This window comes from Megalops cyprinoides, chromosome 24 (genome assembly GCF_013368585.1).
Source record: "Megalops cyprinoides isolate fMegCyp1 chromosome 24, fMegCyp1.pri, whole genome shotgun sequence".
Classification (NCBI taxonomy): domain Eukaryota; kingdom Metazoa; phylum Chordata; class Actinopteri; order Elopiformes; family Megalopidae; genus Megalops; species Megalops cyprinoides.
This window is the reverse complement of record NC_050606.1, coordinates 18,776,928-18,797,906: the sequence shown is the minus strand read 5'-3', so window position 1 is coordinate 18,797,906 and position 20,979 is coordinate 18,776,928. Positions and strand designations below refer to the sequence as shown.

The following is a 20,979-nucleotide window of genomic DNA, read 5'->3' as shown; positions in this document are numbered from 1 at the left end:
ACCCCGAATGTTTCCCCCGAATGTCGGGAGTTTCGAAAAAAATTGTGGAGGGAAAGTTTAAGAGGTAAAATGTGTGTGAATCAATGTGGGAGGTGTAGGTGTGCGCATTGTTAGTGCAACCTTGAGCACTTAACCTCAACAGCTGTAGTAAACATCCAGCTGCGTAATGATTCATGTGTTAAACTGAGCCGTGAGCTAGGCTGCCTCGGATCAGGGGTTCTGGCAAGCAAATGAATCATAAATCAATATTTTGAAGGGAGAAAATCACAACCATCTGCAAACTGAATTGGAAGCTTGACATAACATTGTTGCTCTCAGAATGTGTGTGTCACTCACAGGCCCCTGAGCTGCAATTAATACTGTACACATCGGAACAGGGGGAGGGCTTGTTTTAGTTTCATTCTGTAGGTGATGCTGGATGGTGTTTGCATATTTGTGGTGGGTGATGTATTCCAACCAGCCTTGTTTGTACTGTACTTGGGCTTTTCGTGGTTATTTTGGTATGCATATATAGTTGCTGATTCCCTGGTTCCTGGGACACAGTTTAAGCTGAATTGGCACGGTAAATACCCAGCTACATAAATGAATAAAGTAAAAGCTGAAAGCTATGTATGTCGCTGTAGATAAGTGCCTACAAGCAAGCTGTGATGTAATGTAATGTAAACGAACGATTCCACAGGCACAATACCAGTATGAAAAACACTACAGGGGGCCTCCTGAGTGGCTCTGTCAGATGCTTGAGTGGCCATTACAAAGGGTTGCTTTTACAGTCCAAGGCTGGATTTTCAGTCTGGCTTGTGTCATTGGCTGACAAATAACCAGGTCTCCACAGTGATGGAACATAGTTGGCTCCTTTCCATTTGGATTCTGTGGGTCCAGGCTCCCCTCATCATATGCCTCAATAGCACCCTCTAGTGGCACATCAACACACATTGGAGTTGCTCAGATGATGTCAGCGGGGTTGTGCCTTTCCTGCATTCAGTGTTTGCCCTGCTGTTCTCACTGTTGAACTTCAGGGTGATAAATAGCTATTGGCTGCATGCGAGTGTTTGGGAAGATTGTGGCTGCTGTGTTTCAACACTCTGGCTCAAGTGTTGAGGATGTTGAGTGAGACTAACTTAATTATGCACAACTGGCAATTCCTGTGAAAAGGGGGAGGAGTCTACTAACAATGTATGGCTATGACCCTAAGTGAAATCTAAAATTAACCATAAGGTCTTACCCAGTAGATTCTGTCCAAGAATGTCCTTCAAATGCGATGAGTCAGATCTATTGCAAAACATATTCAAATAAAGAATTGTGGCTATGCTGTAAAATATTGATTGCACACATTTTAAAGATACAAAGGTCATGAAACCCCTCCTAATAAAGTATGATAATTCTAAAGATGCTTATAATTGTGGTGGAATCCCAATAATCTTGAAGATTGAAAGGAATTGTCTCTACCATCAATTCCAGCAATTCTCAGACCCTAACCCTAACCCTAGTGGTTCCCCTGGGCTTGCCCCACCCTGGTCAGTCACTGCTAAAGCAAACTGCTTAACTCCTGAAAACACTAGAAATACTTGTCTTCCTTAAAGGGACAGGTTAAATAAAGATCAATTGATTCGATCAACTGAAACTCAGATCAAAACGCAAACTTGAACACAGACCCCAGCACATTAGAGTCTGTTGACTATATACTGCAGAAATAATATAACAGTGAAGCAACATTATTATCCTTACAAGTATACTTAGCAAGGGATTTAAATACATTTATATTCACAAAAGCCTACCAGTGCATAAGGTGAAACATACACTGCCGAGTTCTGTGGAAATATTAACTCCAATTTCCTTTCAAGCCATTTCTCCCATTTGCATGCATTCATTGTTTAAAAATCCTGCATTTGTATTCACCCTCAATCACGTCAATTAGGCTTGGTGTGTGTGCAGTTCAAGGACAGCAGTGCATGCGACGAGATGAGAGAGTGCTGAGAAGTCGCATTTCCAAAATGGAGACAGGATTAAGACGGCTCCACAGTGCGCGGTGCCTCACAGGAAGGCAGCGTGTCAGCCCATTTCAAACTAAACCGGTGCCAGACCTGATTGTTTGGAGCTTTTCTGAGATGGTTTATGCAGCAGCAAAAGTCTCAACCATAGATTTAGTCTGTTTGTGTTTCCGAAATGCATCTCATTCAGTCCAACCTCAGATCACTTAACTGAGTAAAAAAATGTTTTTCACCCTCTTGTGTAATTTTTGTTCTGGGATGCTGAATAGCCTGTAACAACACTTTGGTTCCCCGCTTACAGCAAAGGAGCGAACAACATCATGCTTAGATTGAGAAGAGGCCTTGGTAACTCTCAAAACAGTGGACTGCGTGGCACCTGTAAACAAATACATCCACTGGTGTACAGAATCAAACATCCCAGCAAAAAGAGCTCTAATTGTATGAAAGGGAATCTGAGGTAAAGTTTGTGCTGGTGGGCGGGTAACTTCTCAAAGTCAAATAGTTTATCAGAAGCCAGGCTCTGCCACTGCCTCTCCCAAGGATGTGTGTCAAAGCCATTCCGTTCTCCGCTGTCTCAACACGAATGAATAATACATGTACACGCTGCACCTCCTCCCTCAACGGGCAGCTGTTGTCAGCCCTGGATCCGCTACAATATTTGTCTTTTCATTTGAAAGTTGTTTTTTTTTCTGTGGCAAAAAGTTTTTGTCTTCAAAGTCTCTGTGAATGACAACTTTCTATAGCTTAGCCTGGCTTGCCTTGCGTAGCGTAGCGTGCCCACAGCCCATACTGTATTCTTTGTTGAAAACAAGAAAAGAAATCGATTCCTGAGGGGAAAAGTCTTTATTTTGAAACGGATTTGTTTCGAACTCTCTGCCACAAGGCTGTTGAGGCCCCCAGTTCAGTTTTTCATTTGACTTTAAAAGGGCGATGATTGAGAAGGAACAGCTGTGTTGAAAGGAGTGTCATGAAAGAACGATGGCTTCAAAAAGCAAATTACTCTATGTTCATGAAATAGGCTTTGACATTGCAAAGCAGGCTGGGACATCAGCAGGCAAGACCTCAAACCTGAGTTAGAGCAGAACCTGTGAGAGCTGAGAGCTCTCACTGCTGTGGGTGTAATTTTAAAATGTTAATCATTTGGTGCCCACAGAATGTCATTCCGTGAAGAGTGTCTACCTTTTCCTGACAGGTATTCTCCTGTATAAATTCCACAGTTGCACCAGTAGGGGTGGGTTAAATCCACAGTGCGCACACTTCACATCAATGTTAATCTGTCGCTGCTGGCTGTTCCTTATCAGGTATTGACTAATGGTTTTTACCATGATGGAACACTTTGGGGGAACACAATAATTTTTTAGCAGCCATTTTTCTTGCCCTTGGAAGCAAAAGGCGTGCCACATTACTGTTGTAGTCTAGCTTTCATAGTCTAGCTGCTATTTCTTTTACTGAAAATGACTGAAACTGTTGCATAAAACAATGATGAAGGTAGAGGCATTCAAGTAGGGCCCTCGTCCTTCACAAAGGTAGGATCAGAAGTGAAGTCTGGATTTTCAGAATTTCTGAGCAGTATGGCATTGTTGCCATTCAGTGAGGCCTATTTGAATGGATTTGAAAGACATCAAATGCTTTCAGCCTTAGAAATTGAAATGATCATGCAGAAACCCACAATGCACCAGTTTTTATAAATACCTTGTTTCAAAGGGCATGGCTTGTAAGAAAAGTTGAATTGAGTTAAAAAAAAAAACTCTCTTCCTTGTTGAACCTCTTCGAATCTAAAATGATAGAAACCTCCAACATCAATGCCAAACATTTTGAAGAGTGATAAGGGCTGCTGATAAAGTTGCAGAAGGAACATTTATTTTAGTGAGTGCTCCTATGGAATGTGCCCTCTCAGTCTGAAATGACTCCTGAGAGGAGACAGCTGTGTTGCTTCTTCCTCTCATCCTTTGCATTCTTAGAAAGAACGTGAGATTCTGTACACCGTAGGTATAGAGAGCCACAATACCAGGGTCACAATATCAACATCTCCAAAAGATTACAGCTCTCTCAGGCATGGGTTCAACGTCACAGTATACAGCAAAATCATTCATTCAAATTAGGAAAGATTTTCCAATATGACTTCCATTTGTTCTGTAATACAAAATGTACATGTATTGAATAATTAGATCTTTTGGGGATTGCTATTCTTAAAATGATTAAATTAGTGTGATTATTACTAATGTTAAATTGTCATTATTTAAAGGATACTAGTATGCTATCATTTAATTATTTCTCCATGACCATGTAAACATACAATATTTGTGACTTGTTTTTGCGTGTTCATCTACAGTTTTTGTGTCATTTGTATAGCATTTGAGGAGTTCAGTGTTTTACTGATGTCTTGCAGTAATGCTTAATATGACATGACACGGCAACAATACCTGAAGCAGACCGTGTAAATGTATATAATTTACTTGAGAAATTTATATAGACAAGAGGACATAAGATAAGATAAGATAAAACTTTATTGATCCCGAAGGAAATTATTGTGCTGGAAATTGCTCACTTACAGAGTATAAATACCAAAAACAATGCAGCTATGAAGAAATAAAATAAAAATAAAAATAGAATAGAACAAGACAGAGAGAATAAGACATGTCTGTATATATTGAATAAACTAAAAGCACAGTAATGAAAAAATTATACATTTAAACCACAGAAAAGCCATCAGTGTATAGTGTCCTATGTACCATAACCTCTTTTGTATTATTACAGAAATGTTATTACTGAAGCACTGCATTGTTGCAGTGCAAAATTCGCATTGTCAGTTTTTGCGTTAATCACCCATTTGTAACACGGACAACAAGTGTGGTTTGGGCAGGTGACCGGTGAAGGTGATGGGTATGTGGAAGTGTGAGTATGTAGGTGTGACCTTTGGTAAGCCCACTGCACTGATGCGGACCGACCAATCAATTACGCATTCATGCAGGACACACACACTCTCAGAGAGATGATGGATTGCAGCGATAAGTCACGCTGAGATGTCATGGCAGAAGGCGTGAGCTTGCCGTCGCCGTAACTGCACCCTGTTTCACGTGAATGGTGACTTACTGTCTCAAGCAGCCCCCCCCCCCCCCCCCCCCCCCCGAAGATGAGAGGGACGAGGACGGGGACTGATGAGACAGGGACGGGATGGACGAGATGGCTTAGATGAGGCAAGGGCGATGCAACGTCAAGACAAGGATGAGGCAGTGGTTGAGACAGGCACAAGAGAGAAATGAGGCAGGGTGGAGGCAGGGACGAGGCTGAGATGAGGCAGGGTGGAGGCAGTGATGAAGCTATTGATGAGGCAGGTTGAAGAAAGGGACGAGGCTGAGATGAGGCAGGTTGAAGAAAGGGACGAGGCTGAGATGAGGCAGGTTGAAGAAAGGGATGAGGCTGAGATGAGGCAGGGATGATGAAGTAACAAGACAAGGGTGAGGCAGCAATGAGAGATGAGGCAGGGTGGAGACAGGGACGAGGCTGAAATGAGGCAGGGTGGAGGCAGTGACGAGGCTGAGATGAGGCAGGTTGAAGAAAGGGACGAGGCTGAGATGAGGCAGGGATGATATGGTGACAAGACAAGGATGAGGCAGCAATGAGACATGAGGCTGCATGGAGGCGGGGACGAGAATGAGATAAGGCAGGGTGGAGGCAGGGACAAGGCTGAAATGAGGCAGGGACTAGGCTGAAATGAGGCAGGGTGGAGGCAGGGACAAGGCTGAAATGAGGCAGGGTGGAGGCAGAGACTAGGCTGAGATGAGGTAGGGACGAGGGAGGCCTCCCTTACTCCTCTATATAAAATGTCAGAGTGATAGAGCAGCAGTGCGGGCCCTTCATGCACCTACTGCGTTTAGCTTAAATACAGCGGAAGAGCCTAATCTATTTCTATTTACAATTTACATATCTTTTTAAATTTGCTGCCCTGAGTTTGGAACACGTTAGCTAATAAGCCTTGCTGAAAATAGAGTCACTGACTGGCAATCCCTTCCAATTAACTCGCACACCTGTGGTGATGATTTTCGAATTAGCTTGGCATATGAAATTTGCAGAGCGAACACTACTCACCAACGGAGGCGGCACAGCAAAACATCTGAGCTTTTTTAGCCTCGTCTTTACATACAGAAAAGGTTGCGCGTAGATATGTTTCACGGTCGTTATTAAACAGATGTCTCACCTCATTGAGGAACACGAAGGCCGTATTCAGTCTAGCATCAATGTGCTACTGTTAGCACCAAATATGAGCCAGTGGCACATTTTTTGTCTCTTGCAGTTTTGCTACTTTCAGTGTAAGAGACTGATTTAAATAATTGTAATCAAGATGTACATTAGGATTAGTTCTAAGGTGTTGGTTGCCTTTGTGGACAAGCATAATGTCTGCTCCATGCCGTCTGCTCCATGCTGTTTGTGCATGTTGCTTCCTGTTCAGAGGTTCCGGGTCTATGATGATTGTAAAGCAGGTGATGGCTCTTAAAATGGACACCAGGGAAACCACATCAATGGAATGAAATCTCTTAATCTTCACTGGCTCCTGGCATATTGATTTAACACAGGCTATGGTATCCGAATAGCTCTAACGCTGTGTTCAACACGTAGAGTGCAGGTCGGTCAGTCAGGATGGTCAAGAGGAAGCACTTACAAAGAAAAGGCAACGATGCTTCCTCACTCTTAATGCAATCAGTCACTGATCCAGTATGATCCTTCAGCTTCCACTACAGGGATGTTCTGCTGATCCAAACCAATCAGCAGCCAATGAAAAAAACTTAGGCTGAGTGTGGATTAGTGAATTACAAGGTCAAACCGAACCTGCAGTTTGTGATGCCCAGACAGATGGTTGTCCTAGAATCACCTTTTAACCTTAGAAAACTGAGAACCAAGCATGAAGCTGGTGATACATGCACCTGATGGTCAGCCAAGAGCTCTGTGGCTCTGCATTGCCTGTAGTCACCGAGGTATCCCACGTGTAATCTGATTTGCCCGCTGATGATGGCCATTGCTCCCTTTGCCTAGGGATCCCTATCATCCCAGACTGAGTGCCTACCCTCCAATGAACACCCACTCTGCTGTAGTGTGCTGTGTGACTTGCAGTGAGAAGACCAGCTGTTGACAGCTGTCAATTGTATCAGAGGTTTGCATTTGTCTCTCCTGTGCAAGTACACAGGTTGTCACGGTGAGACAAGCTCAGTATACATTTGATATTTCCAAAATAACTTTGCTTAAAGGAGGAAGAAGAATAAAAAGAAAAAGAAATGGCATCAAATATCGATTCTGTCTTTGTGTAACTGAGATGATTGTAAATTATACATCATTTTTGTAAGGCTCAGGTGAGCAAGCAAGGGAGATTACAGTAGTAATTTTTCTGGTGCTCTCTTATTACGGTGAATACGGCCCTGCGCTTGCTTGCCCAGTGCAGCGTGGTTTTACTGTGAATGTGTTTATTGAGCGTTATTGAGGAATCTCCTCGTGTGTGGGTTGCGGTGGGGTCTCATCATGGTGACTCCTGCAGATGAGATAAGCTAATGCAGTCTGAAGGTCAAGGAACACCCCCCTATTCCAGGCACGGATATAGGCTGAATTCTCCTTATCCCAGCAATGATTTCCTCGCAACGTGGCTCAGAGCTAGCGAGACAGTAACCCCGGTTAACAGATGATATCATTAGACTGACATGTTGCTGCTGAAAAGGTAACGTCAGCACATGGCATACCATGCATTCTAAAAAAATACAATCAATACTTATTGTCATTGTCCAAAATTTAGAACAGATATGACTAAACATGTCAGTTATATAATGTACACTATGTATAAACCTATATAAATGAATGTGGCTTTTATTGCAAATTTTCTAATATGCAGTATACTTTGATGTATGAGAAAGGTCTCTTAGATTTTGGGTCTTGTGTTACAATATTCATGAATCCAAAGAAAAATGATTATTATTGATGTTATGGTTATTATTATTATTAGCAGTAGTATTTCTTTCACGGGAGTGACTGGGACACAAACGCGGACCACGCGATCCTCAGGTTCAGGGCGTTTATTTGAACGGCAGGCAGTAGAGCGGTCAGAGACAGGCAGGGTTCAAAGCACAGAGAAGTAGTCCGGGGGCAAATCCAAAGTCGGGGAATCGGGGCAGACAGGGTCAGGAACCAGGCTGGCGAGAAATCAGGCAATCGAATCCAGGCGGCAGGCAGAATCGTAGTCAGGATGCAGGCAGGAAAAGCGATAACGGCAGAACACGGAGACAAAACTATGGCAGGGACGAAACAGGTCAGAAACACTGAAATGCACTAGCAACAAGACAGAGACACGCAGGGAAGATATAGGGCTAGGGTGACGAGGAGATGGGATGCAGGTGGGCAGGCAGGCAGGTGAAGGCAATAAGGAAATCAGGTGGACGGGGACCAGGCGGGGAGCGGGGCGGGGCTGGAACACAAGGAAAACAAGAGCACATGGACAGGGGAAAACAAAACACCACAGCTAAGGGGGCAGAGCCCTGACAATTTCAGTATAAATTTTTGACATCATTAATGTTTGGCTGCTGTTACAGTGAGCCCTGACTTTTTATATTTAAAGCCTTTAACAGGACAGCACTGCTAAACTTTGGCAGGGCTCATATGACATGAAATTTTACATAGTGTGTATTAATTCTCACATGTCCACTTACATTACTCTATTCCAATAAGACGTTGGTTCCAATACCCATTTGCAGCCCTGACAAGCTGTGATAATACCATAGCGGGGTGTCAAAGTAATATTCCCAACATTTCTCATCTGTCTGCTTCTCACCTTCCTGATGGTCCTTCATTTCGGCTTCATTCTCACCTAATGACTGAGCCCTCCCCAGACAAATCAGCATTAATCACGTATTTTAATATCGGTCTTACAGTCCTCCTTCACAAACCCCTCATCCCCACCCCCCACCACCACAAATATGTGTTTGTGCTGCCGTGATGTCACCTCACCTAGATTCTCTCGCTCACCTGCCAGCACTTGTCTGTATATGTCCTCTCTGGTCTCACGTCAGCTTTAGTCGGGTAGAGCCATGACGGTCTCTGCTATCGATCTGCTCACGGCTGAATTTATCAGCCACCCTGATCGGCATGCAAAGGCATGCCCGTGTATGCATACATTTGTGCGAATAACACTGTCCTCACGTACAATGGGCACATTTACTTGTCCATTGCGCTATTTATTTATGTAGCAATCTGTACCCGTAGTCAGTTGATACCAAAAGTATCATCCATTCACGCGGCTGGGTATTTACAGAAGTGGATCAGGTGAAGCACCTTAAGTCAGGGGTACAACATCAGCGCTCCACGCAGTACTCCAACCTGCAGCCCTCTGGCTCCGTATCCAGTTTTCTAAACACCAACAGCGTCCTCCTCAGACATGAAGTGACCTCCTCTGCCACTCGCCTCCAGCAGTCCATCCATCTTTCCATTGCCGTGTCTCTAGACAGCGACTTGCATTAATCTCACATAATGGGAAAAGGAGAGGGAAATACAGTGACTAATTTTCCTGCAGGGCTATGAAGGCCTTTTATTATTGTTATTTTATTGGTTTACTTAGGCGCTTTTGACTTCTTGCTATTGTTACTGTGCCGTTTTTGTAGGGTCACACTGTAATCTGAACATGTACTTAGATGTATTGTATTAATGTTCATGTGTATGAGCAGTGGGGGCATTTTTGTAGAGAGACTGTCCTAATATTTTGGGTCTTAGAATGTGAACATAAGGTCTGGACAAAATCAAAGCCAACTGGATCTACAGTACAGTACGTCTCTCTGTCTGTGGTATACACTTGAGGAGAAGATTGCCTTCTGGTGCAGTGAATGTTCTGCGCAGTCTGTGACTTGCCATAGAAAACAAGGGAGCCCTCACTTTAGTATCCATTTAGAGCATTCGTCTCACCCAACACAAATATGCACGTTCAGAAGGATTTTTTACCATGTTGTATACATTATTTTACTTCCCATTGCATTTGGAGCTGAATGCTGAAATGCTGGTGTGAAGTATATGTCATTTCTTGAATTAACCCCATGTCTGTAAAACACATACTTGCCACAGTCATGCATGAGTTTCTACATTGTTCTTTTTGCTTTTCCATTAATAATACATTTAATGCAGCAGTAACTATAAAATAGTTTTTGTATGCCCTTACAGCTGATTTTACTGCATTGTAAAAAGGAACATATTCCGTATTAACTGTGTAATATGATGCACCTACAGTACAGTATTTATCTTCTTTTAAAAGATACTTGTTGTTTATCGTAGGTTAGTGGTTAGGTGTATCCTGTTTGTACAGCTTTTCATGACACTTTATTTAAGGCATTGTATAAGTTGCTCTGGATAAGAGTGTCTGCTAAATGACAGTAATGTAATGTACTTTAAACACCCCCAGTGAGGAAAGATGTAACAGCATACTGTTCTGACTCTGTGTCGACACCTCTTCTCTCCTTCTCTCATGTCACCACTTTTCTTGTGTTTGGTCTCACCATGAATGTGCGTGCGTGTGTGTATGCGTGCGCGCGCGTGTGTGTTTGTGGCCGCCCCTCTCCACCCCCCACCCCCACCCCAGACCCAGTGAACCAGTTCTGTGAGCAGGTCCTGAACTTTTTGCTCTGTCCCTACTTTCCTGCCGTAGCCCCGCCCTCCCCTGGTGTTGACTCGGTCCCGTTGCAGCGCACAGGGAGCCAGAACGCCACGGCGACGTACCAGCGGGCCAGCTACGCCTCGGGCCCCGCCGCCAACTACGCCGACCCCTACCGCACGCTCCAGTACTGCCCCTCGGTGGAGTCGCCCTACAGCAAGTCGGGCCCCGCCCTCCCGCCCGAGGCCACGCTGGCACGGTCGCCCTCCATCGACAGCATCCAGAAGGACCCCAGGTGAGCGAGAGCGCTGTCCACGCACCCAACAGGCACCCCCCCCCCCCCCCCCAAAAGAATGCTCCCCTGCAAAGCACATCACTCTGTCGCCCTTGTTTTATTCTCTGTCCTCGTCACCACCCCCACGAACGACACCGGCTTTTTGTTTCCGGAGGGTGACAGACTAAACAATAAAAATAACGAATGAAATTAAAAGCATGCTTCAGTCGGCCGTCCCCACTCTGCTTTATGTTGTTGAAGTTCAGAATGTCGAGGGTCGAGATCATAACATTTTTCACCAAAACGTGGCATCGGCATGGTCCCATTATTACATAATTATTACATTATTGCTCTGTTTTGTTTGTTTTGGTTTTCCCGGCCTGAAGATTTTTTTCACAAACATGAAGAAAAATATTCCATTAACTTCGTCCTAATCAAGCCTTCATGTTTTGACTGGCTTTGTAATGTAAACTTTTTATGTCGTTGTTTTTTTCCTCATTTATGTATCCATTTAGTTTATTGCCGATATATTCTTATTAACTTTGAAAACCATATCTGAACCTTAAACTTTCAGCTAAGATTGAATTTTCTTATGGTTCAGTTTGTCAAAAACAATAATAAAATACAACAGTGTCTATGCTGAACTAGTGCATGTTTAACTCTCATTAAAGGGTTTGGATGCATGATAAAATACTCATATTCCCATTGAAATAAGCACACATGGGTAAAAGGCTTTATGAAAAACAAAATTAAAAATGTTGTGTATGTATTTGTTTCAAAATCTGCATCAACACCTTTATATTTCACATTTTCACAGAACTAATTAAGATTAAAAAAAAAAACAATTTGCCCTATATACTGCTGTGGTAGACAGTCCAGCGGTACTTAGAAGTTTAATTAAAAGAGCAAATGTTGTCTCCGAACATGATGGAACAGCCTGAATTAAATTTTGCACCAGGAAATAATTTGACAATTAAATGTCTGGTGCCAAAAGCAGATGTTGCTCCAGACAAAAAGCAAGCCTTTACCAAACATTAAAAAGGCCCCAAAACTAAAGTTAAAACATTTTTAATAACCTAACAACTAATTCACACCCATGTACAAGCGCAACGCAAGACCGAGAGCACATTTAATGTGTCCGAAGGCCACAAGCCTGGGAGAGGATAGCATTGTTTGTTTCATTTTTTTTTTGTTTGTTCATTTATTCTGTTTACTTTATCCAACATTGCTTCCTGCACACTTTGCACATGAGCAGCCAGAGGCCTATGGTATTTAGGCAGCTAGGAGGCGTGCACGGAGCATGTTAACGAGGCCACCCTTTAATTAACAGTAGGAGCTGTGCACCTCCCTGTACTCACGATCCTATGTATCTTCTGGCCGCTCTCCATGTCACAACGTGCACAGTCTGTTTCAGGTTTATTAACTTATTAATTACTTACTGATTTCTTGACGAATACATCAAATGAATTTTATGTTTATATGTAGATATTTATATATATATACCACCCAAAGAATTAGTTCGGTAATGCATGTCCGAAACCAATTACGTAGCAATAACGTAATAACAGAACAGCAAGAGAAAAAGTAAAAAAAGTATTTCGTTAAAAAGTATTTCTTTTTTAATGTCAAGCTCCTTCTTGCCAGACACCTACCTTTTTCTTTCTGCCTGTCTCTCGATAGGTACGACCCTGAATTCCTTGTCTGGAATCAAAATCAAGCCGAGAACAGAATGACAAAGTAATCAAACGTTTATTTTACATTCTATTCTGATCCTTCTTTTTTCACTGTTGCTAGTCAGCTCAGCGCGGATGTTAAGACAGCTTCGTCTTTTCCGCTGCGGTGTTGAGTGAATGTTCAGAGGGTAGGAGAAGTAGGTGTTGCTGCAGTGCTCAGCTGGGCTGTATTTCATGGATGGGCTAGTTCATTGATGTGTCTGTGAATGAGGCTCTCAGGGCATAGAGGCATGTTAGCTGTAGTTGCTTGCTTTAATCTGCCTTTTATAGAAAGAAGTGAATTGTTCAGTATTTCTCTTCTTGGGTCTGCTCTGTTCCTTTATGATTATTATTTCTAATGACAAATCACAGATGAAAATGAGTCAATTGTTATTTAATTACTTGTCTGATGGAAGTGTTCGTGACTAATTATTTTTCATTAGAACAGTGATCTTAGTGATGTGTGTCATGTGTTAACAGCTGCAGTTCTGTCTGAAATATTATACTGCATTTCAGAGAGTGAGTGTGGAAGTTAGAAGGATACAATGTACAATGTGGGAGTAGATGGAAGTTCAGGCCTTTGTAGATGTGGATGTGAAGATGCTTGTTGAATTACTGTATGGTTAAAGTTCGGAATGTTTGTGGGAGTAGATGGCAGTTCAGGTGTATGTAGCTGGAAGAAGATGGGATTTCAGGTGCTTGTGGTAGATATAGACACTGATACTCTGATAGGGTGGTGAGACTGCTTTTTTGGGGGTTACAGAAAAAAATCCTTGTTTGCTCCATTTTGACTCCATATTATTATTATTTCTCATAATTCATCATCATTCATCTCCCTATATGATTTTAGTAATATAAGATGATTTCAGTTTATGTTCTGTGGCTTTACTCCTTATTTTGTAGGATGTCATCTGTATTCAGTAAATAATAAGTGAATATTCAGAATATTCATTATGTAAATTTTGTCATCTAAGATATCGACTTACTACCTTAAAATTCGTTGCACCCTATTAAAATAATTAATAGATATTAAATAACACATTTAATTGTGCTCTTTTTGATTAGAAAATGGCACTGAACACGTTCCACAAGTTAGAAAAATTGCAAATGTAAGTATTATACTCTGCTTAATGATCTTCATGGTGATATATTACATATTCATAAGAAGTAGTAGGCTTTCCTCTATGGACGGCATTAGAATATATAAGTGGAATATTAAATGAACTGATTATTACGCTAAAAACAAATGTTTTTTATTTGCCTCATTATCGATATGCTCCAATTTTTCAGTCAAAGACACCTGAAGCTGATTTTTTTTAAATGTGAAGTTTTGATAGAGTAAGTGTTTTATACAGAAACTGATCTGCTGTTTCACTGAAAGGAATAGAACATCAGTGTAGCTTACAGTGTTTAACACTCTGAAAGTAAGACTATATTGCCTGAAAATTACAAGAGGAACTGGAAGATTAGATCAGAGCACTTATATCTGGACGGCGTCTTTCATCGCATCAAAGTTGTCTTTCACATCTGTGGAATAAAACAAGAGGCCAAGAGTTCTGCCAATTGGAAACCATTCCCATCTCAACAATGTTGTTGTATAAAGTCTAATGCGGGTTGTGCTGTATTCATGGAAATGTTTGCTATGCCTGTCAGAAACATCTATGTATTGGATCATGTTTGCACAGAGGAAGTCAGTTGCTTTTAAGTGTCTGAGAGGCTTGATTGCATATTGATTGTAAGATGTTGGTGCTAAATCACCTTTTCTGGGCTAAATGATGAGGACACTGCCACTTTTGGATCCAAAATGGAAGCCCAGGTGCCCAGGCTCAAGAAAAAATATATATTTTCACAGCAGAAGTCATTTACCTTCTGGTGTCTGAGAGGCTTGATTGCATATTGACTGTAAGGAGCTGGTGCTAAATCACTTTTGCTAGCCAAGACACTGAGGAAGCAGCCACTTTTGGATCCAGAATGGAGCCCAGGTCCGCAGGCCTAAGTGAATATACATATTTTCACAGAGGAATTTGTTTGGCCTCCAGTGTCAGAGAGGCTTGATTCAATAACGACTGTAATGTGCTGCTGCTGAATCACCTGCAACATGCTATGCTGGGTTAAGTGCTTAAGAAACTGTCACTCCTGGATCCAAAATGGAGGCCCTTGTGCCCAGAGGCTGAGCTGCAGGGCAGATTGTAATTTGAGGCGATGATGTATGGCAATTCCTGACCTCTTCCACCTGGAGGTCAGGAAGGATGGCCCGCACAGTCATGTGACCCATCACAGAGGAATAATTTGCTGAAACGGTCCACTCGTCGCAAAGAGGAGCTCACTGGTGCTCGGTCACAGCCAGTTAAATTCACATTATCCAGAAGGCGCCGTTGGCTTCCTACGTCAGTTACATTTTTTCCCTCCTACCTTAAAATGGCACATACAGCAAGCTAGATCCTTTGCCTTCACCTGGTTTGCTTCTTATTGTTATTTATTTTGCTGATCTGACACCTTTCTCTAGGGTGACCTACACAGCATACATATATTTCCTTAATTCACACAGCCCCAGTTCCCTAATCACTGCTTCACACACTATGTATTTTCATCTCATTATCATTATAATATTTATCAGGTTGTGAGTCCTTCTATGTGCCATGAAAACAGGTGAAAGGGTTAGATTATGGAAGGTCAAACGCAGCACTGCCCTGATTTATGCTGATAACCGTTGGCGGTTTTATAGAGGTGTATATGAGGACTTTCAGTGGGCTAATTTTGTACTGCTGATCTTGATATTCGCGAGACCCTAATCTGATCTACCAGTGGAGAGCGGGCGTGTGGCTGAAAGATTGAAGCTGACACTGTAAATTGTGCAATAAAACATGTTAATTACTGGAGCAGTGCAATTTTACGAGTGCATCTGAGCTTAGCATTTGATCTACATTACAAAATTCAACACACTACGATTGATTCTCAATTAATGATTTCCCTTCTGTCGGCTCACACTTTTGTCAGATTTTCATATTGGCAAGACTCCTTTTGCATGATGGATCAAACATATTATGTGCTTTTAAAGGAGCCACTTCAGACATCTAAAGACAGGTCTGTGTAAAGTGCAGTGCATTTCAATGCGCGCGATGCACTGTGAGCACGATGATGCTGTTGCCATGGCGACGTGGGACGAGGGCGTATGATACGCAAATGAGCGGTTGTCTACTTTTTGACCTCGACGGCTTCGCCCCCCCCTCCCCCCCCCCATCCCCGGCGTCTCGGGGCTGAGAGGGCTTCCTCGTTCCCTCACATTATTGATCGCGGTTCTCAGAACAGCTAACAGCCACTCTCCGTCTGGGGCCTGCTGTTAAACACTGTCATTATCTCTCAGAATGGCTCAAGGGTGTGGGTCCCCCTGTCTCAGGGGGCAAAAGCAAGCCCCACCTTCAAGAAAGGTATGGCCACATAGGAAAACGTGTGAGTATCAAGATAAACCTGCTGGACCTCCTTAGCAGTAGTCATGATTTAATTGCATCAAATAAACAAGTGAGATGTTTTTTTTGTTTTTTTTTTCAAATGTTATCCATTGTTTATGTATGTTTAACTCTATTGTTGCCTATTGTACCATGGAGCAAGGGCACTGCAGTGATGGTCCACTAATTGCCCTTACACTAGAGAGTCCTGAGCATGCACTTGGAAATCGTCATGGTAATGCAGCGTTACTTATTGGATGCCTGGGAAAGGAATGGGAGAAAAGTACAGAGAACGTTCACAGCAGCATGCTATTGAAGAGGCGTCTGCAGCACTGCAGTCACACAGTAACTGACAGATTAGCTTTCACAAGTCATTCATTATTAATAATATTTCATTGGCGCTATCAAGCCTTATTGATATTGATCAAAATGAACTGAATGTGCAGTATGTCATATGCATTCTCATTTAAAATGCTGGCTTTTGAGTAATAACGTTGTCAAGTTTCTTATTGTTAATTGGGTTTTTTTTTTGCACATTGGTTACCTCGTATTGGCTAAGACCCTGAGGTTATGTTGTTGTGTACAAAAACAGACCACAAACTCTGTTTAAGTTCCTGAAACTGTTATAAAAACATAAAGCAGATTCACTCCTCTCAGTCCGAGTGTTGTGGCTTTGTGCGTTATGCGTTGTGCGTTATGCGTTTTGCTTATGATCTGCTTATGATCTGTTAAAACAGTGGTCCCCAAGGATGGCCAGTGAAGTGGAAAACAAATTGTAAGGATCAGATATAAACTGAAAGAATATGAATGTACATGAATAATGTGATGTCCAGCCCATAGTGTTCCCCCAGTATGGTTCATAGCATGGTTTCCAGGAGAACATGGTGTCATAGAGTTGCACACCATCTATACTGCTTTTCCTATAACTTGGATCTGTCACCAAACTTTACATTAGAGTGTACATTGGTCCAGAATTCACTTTGCTTTTCAGTCTGAGCTTAAACTTAGGATTGTTACACATTTTAAGCACTTACCCACTGTCATGAGTTTGGTCTATGGGATAAATGTAAAATCCTGTGTCAGAGCCAAAAAAAAAAACTTAAATGTTAATCAAATTAAAATTGTTGCTTGAAGTTAAGGAAATTCTGCCAGCACAGTGAGATTGAACATCTGCGCCTCAGTCAGCTGTACAGCTAAATCAGTATCTATCTGACGGGTAGTGGGTTGAGCCTGTTATTCAGCCCCAGGGTAAAAGGCCTTGGGATATGCACAGCAGGCACCGCATTGTAAAAGACCCACTTTCACCATCGTGTTTTCCAGTATATAACCAGCACTTTTTTCATGCCCCCTAAAATTGCCTTGCGTCCTGTACGCCGATAGTATAATTAATCACTGTGTGCGCTGGTTGGCTGTATAAGCACATATACTGAAGGTTACCGCAGTCATTTTTGTTTGCTTAATTTAAAAAGTTACTGGCCTTGTCCTCTGCAGAAAACATTGCAAAGAGACTCCAGAAAGTCGGAGACATGGTTTACAGTGTTAGTTTTGGCTGTATACCATAGCAGGTTCAGTTACCAGTTGTAATTAATGGTAATTGTCCATGTACTGACATATTAGTATTTTAGGTGGTATTTATTGATATATAAGTTATTGTAAATTGTCATACTGGTATTTCTATATCTATATATTTATATCTATATATATCTATATATCTATATCTATATATATATATATATATATATATAGAGAGAGAGATAGAGAGAGAGTTAGAATTGTGAACAACACTATTGAGTAACTGTGCAATAGTGGCTAGCCAGCTATTGGGTAGCACTGTTAGTCACTCACATGGTGTGCTGCAATACCCCGATGGCATAACATAGATGGGCTTAAAGCTGTCAGCTTTACAGCAACACATAAAGAATGGGGACAGGGGCAATGGGACACGGCTTCCACTGTGGGCATACCAAGATCTCAGCCACTACATTCACAGACAGATTAGCTGCTTTTGAAATTCCTCCTCTGATCTTAAGAGCAAATCCTTGCAGAGTTCATACACTTGCCATCGTCCTCCTAAAAAACAATAAAGGTCATTTGAGGGAAATATCCCATAGTAACCTCAACCCTTGTCTTTTTTTATAAGTCACACTTGATTCTGACATACTGATTCTTTTGCAGTGGTTGTGATGCAGGTCCGCCTGGGCCATGTTCATATGGTGCTTAGCTGTCAGTGTTTCAGTTTTCGACCAATGAAAAATATTTGCTGGATCAATTATCTGAAGGTCATACAGAGGGCGGAATAAATCACAAGCCTGTCTGTTTCATGATGTCAGGTTGCTGATTGGAGTCATTTTAGATTTTCAAGCCCTGCATTTTTCCGACGGCTAGAAATTTTTAACATTGTTTATTAAATGCTGGTGTTCATCAATTGATGCCTTTCCTATCAAATGGGGTGGGCTGTCAGCTGGGCTTCCCGCCCGACATTGGGTGTGGTAAACATGAGGGCAAGAATGGGGAGAGTCTTGTGCCAAAAGTGCCAAGGCACTGGAAATATTCACAGCCGTGTGCTAAATTGTTCAGCCACCACCCTTCACTCTCCTGCACTAGCACTAGCAGGACAAATATTGCAATCTCTGAGCTGGTGTCACTTTTGCCACTGACTTCAACTGACTAAAATTAAACATCGTTGACAACATTTGATGACGACGGAGCGTTTTTGGCTGTCAGGTTTGGTGTGAATGGGTAGAAGGTGTTAGCATAGCATCTTCATCCCGCAGGACATTTTCTGTTTTCTGTTTTCGGAATGAGTCATGACAACTACCTTTAAATAAGTGTAAATAAATGTTCTGTGAGCATGCTCTCTGAGACATTGTTTCAAAGTGTGTGTGTGTGTGTGTGTGTTTTTTTTTGAAAATACATTCAGAATTACCCCTAAAACTTTTAATGAATGTACAATGAAGATGCACGGTAAAGGAATATCAAACAGCACTGCATCCTTCTTCAGTGTTTTAATTAGAACAGTCATAAAAGGCCCGATTTATAAGGTACTGTTCTTATTTTTCTTCAGAGACAGATATCCATCGATTCAGAGCAGAGCACTCAAACTCATGAATAGAGCAGACCCAGGGAAGAGAGAGAAAATATAAATGGCACATTGACGGGCAGCAATATAACTGAATTAAAATCGACATGTCGGACTGAATAAAAATATAATAACTTTTCAGTCTGTCATTCTAATAATATGGAGAGCATTAATAAACTCATACATTGTTACCCCTTATAGCGTTGTCTCTCATAAACGAGATATACCTCATGCTGGGCTGCAGTGTGCTTTGCCTGACAAGTATGGTTTCCCCCAGTATGTAATAAGACCGTAAGGTTAGCCAGCATATATCATGCGCAAATAGATAGCGAAGCAAAGGACATTTGCTTTCTACCATCCAGCCTTTTCTCCAGCTTGACCTTTAAGAACATCACTGAAGAAATCAACCATTCACAATCAATTATTTCAGGCAGTGGAGCTTGGTAATATGCTGGGATTTAAAATATGATGGTAAAGTAAAAAAAGCTAAAGTAAGGCAAGAGTAAAATGCGATGTTTAGGGCTGAGAGTATGCATGGATGGGCTTGGCCACAAGACCACTCTGCTGAAATAGCATTAGGAATTCAATGTCAGTACAGCCTGTTTAATTTTTTTTTTCACATGGCAGCACTATGGAGTACATAAGGCATAAGGTTACATAAGGCATAAGGTTTGAATCTTGGGCTTGGCATTGCTGTTGTAGCCTTGAGCAAGATACTGCTTCATGCTTTACCCATTTGAATGACTGGATAATTTTCACACAAGGTGTAATTGACCCCGGATAAGGTTGGCTTCTGATAAAATAATAAATAAATAAATCACTGAAATTGTGATTTGCTGTGAAATATCTGGATACTCATTTGAAGGAAGAGCCTAATAGAGCTTTTGATTGCATCCTTCTGGCATCTTTTTGATAGCGCAAAATGTTTTTTTTTTATTTTTTTTTTGGGAAAGAGGAGGGGGGGATTGCTCTTGATTTTGTGCTCTTGGTTTTGCATGAGCCGTGCGCTCACTAATATGGCCTGGCAGTCACGGCTTGATTTATATTATGGGATTGCCATTGTCAGGGAAACGCAGTCAGAATATGTCTGCGAGAGGCAGAAAAAACCACAGCGACATCCGAGGCCCAGATTTAATGTGACCGCCATGCTCCCTGCCCTCAGTGGGCTGGGGAAAGTGTCATTTATTTTCAGCAGATGCACATCAAAACATTACGAGCTGTTACTTAAGCTGATGAAAAATGTTGTGCTGGAAACAGCAGAAAGTGTAAATGCCTGTTTCAGTTAGTTACTCAAAGTTAAATTGCAGGCGATGTCTCTGGTTCTCATAATCAACACTTTCTGATTTTTCTACCTTGTTTTAAGAGCAAAATAGCTTGTATTTTAAAGGACATGGAGAGTTATTACCCAGAAATTGTTCACAGGACTCCTGCTTCTCTGAAATATAGCTTGTATCCCTTTTTATGATCATGAAATCATTTGCTAATCTGCTGCATTAAACTGGCTGAAATGAGAGCTGCGGTCATCCCGCTAGGACTGGTTTCCGATGCGGCTGGGAATGAGAGGAGGTGACAGCAGCGTTCATTAACGTGTTCGTTCGAGGTGGCGTCCGCACCTCGGCGGCCCGCGCGGGAAACGAGATGACAACTCTGTAATTGCATGGCCTGCAGCGTGTTCTACACGACTTCTGCTGTAGAACATTCCGGAGTTTTCATAAGCCTCTCTGCCAGGAGAGAACTGCACGTGCAGCGAAATAGCCCGGCGGTGGACCCGCTCTGACCCCTGTCAGGTGATACGGTGGCCGTGATTAGGGGAAAAGGCGACGCGCACTAAATCGCTGAAGGTTTGAAGGTTTTAACCCTGGGGGTGAT

At 42.1% G+C, this 20,979-nt stretch overlaps 1 protein-coding gene across 2 annotated transcripts in view; it reads left to right on the top strand.

The window, feature by feature from the left end:
• Nucleotides 1-20,979, top strand: part of LOC118771140 (catenin delta-2-like) — a 202,310-nt gene that overhangs the window by 105,903 nt on the left and 75,428 nt on the right. For both annotated transcript variants that reach the window (XM_036519030.1, XM_036519031.1), the window contains 2 exons: nt 10,654-10,894; nt 12,554-12,610. In XM_036519030.1, the coding sequence (XP_036374923.1) occupies nt 10,654-10,894; nt 12,554-12,610 (298 nt within the window). The remainder of the gene's footprint in view (nt 1-10,653; nt 10,895-12,553; nt 12,611-20,979) is intronic.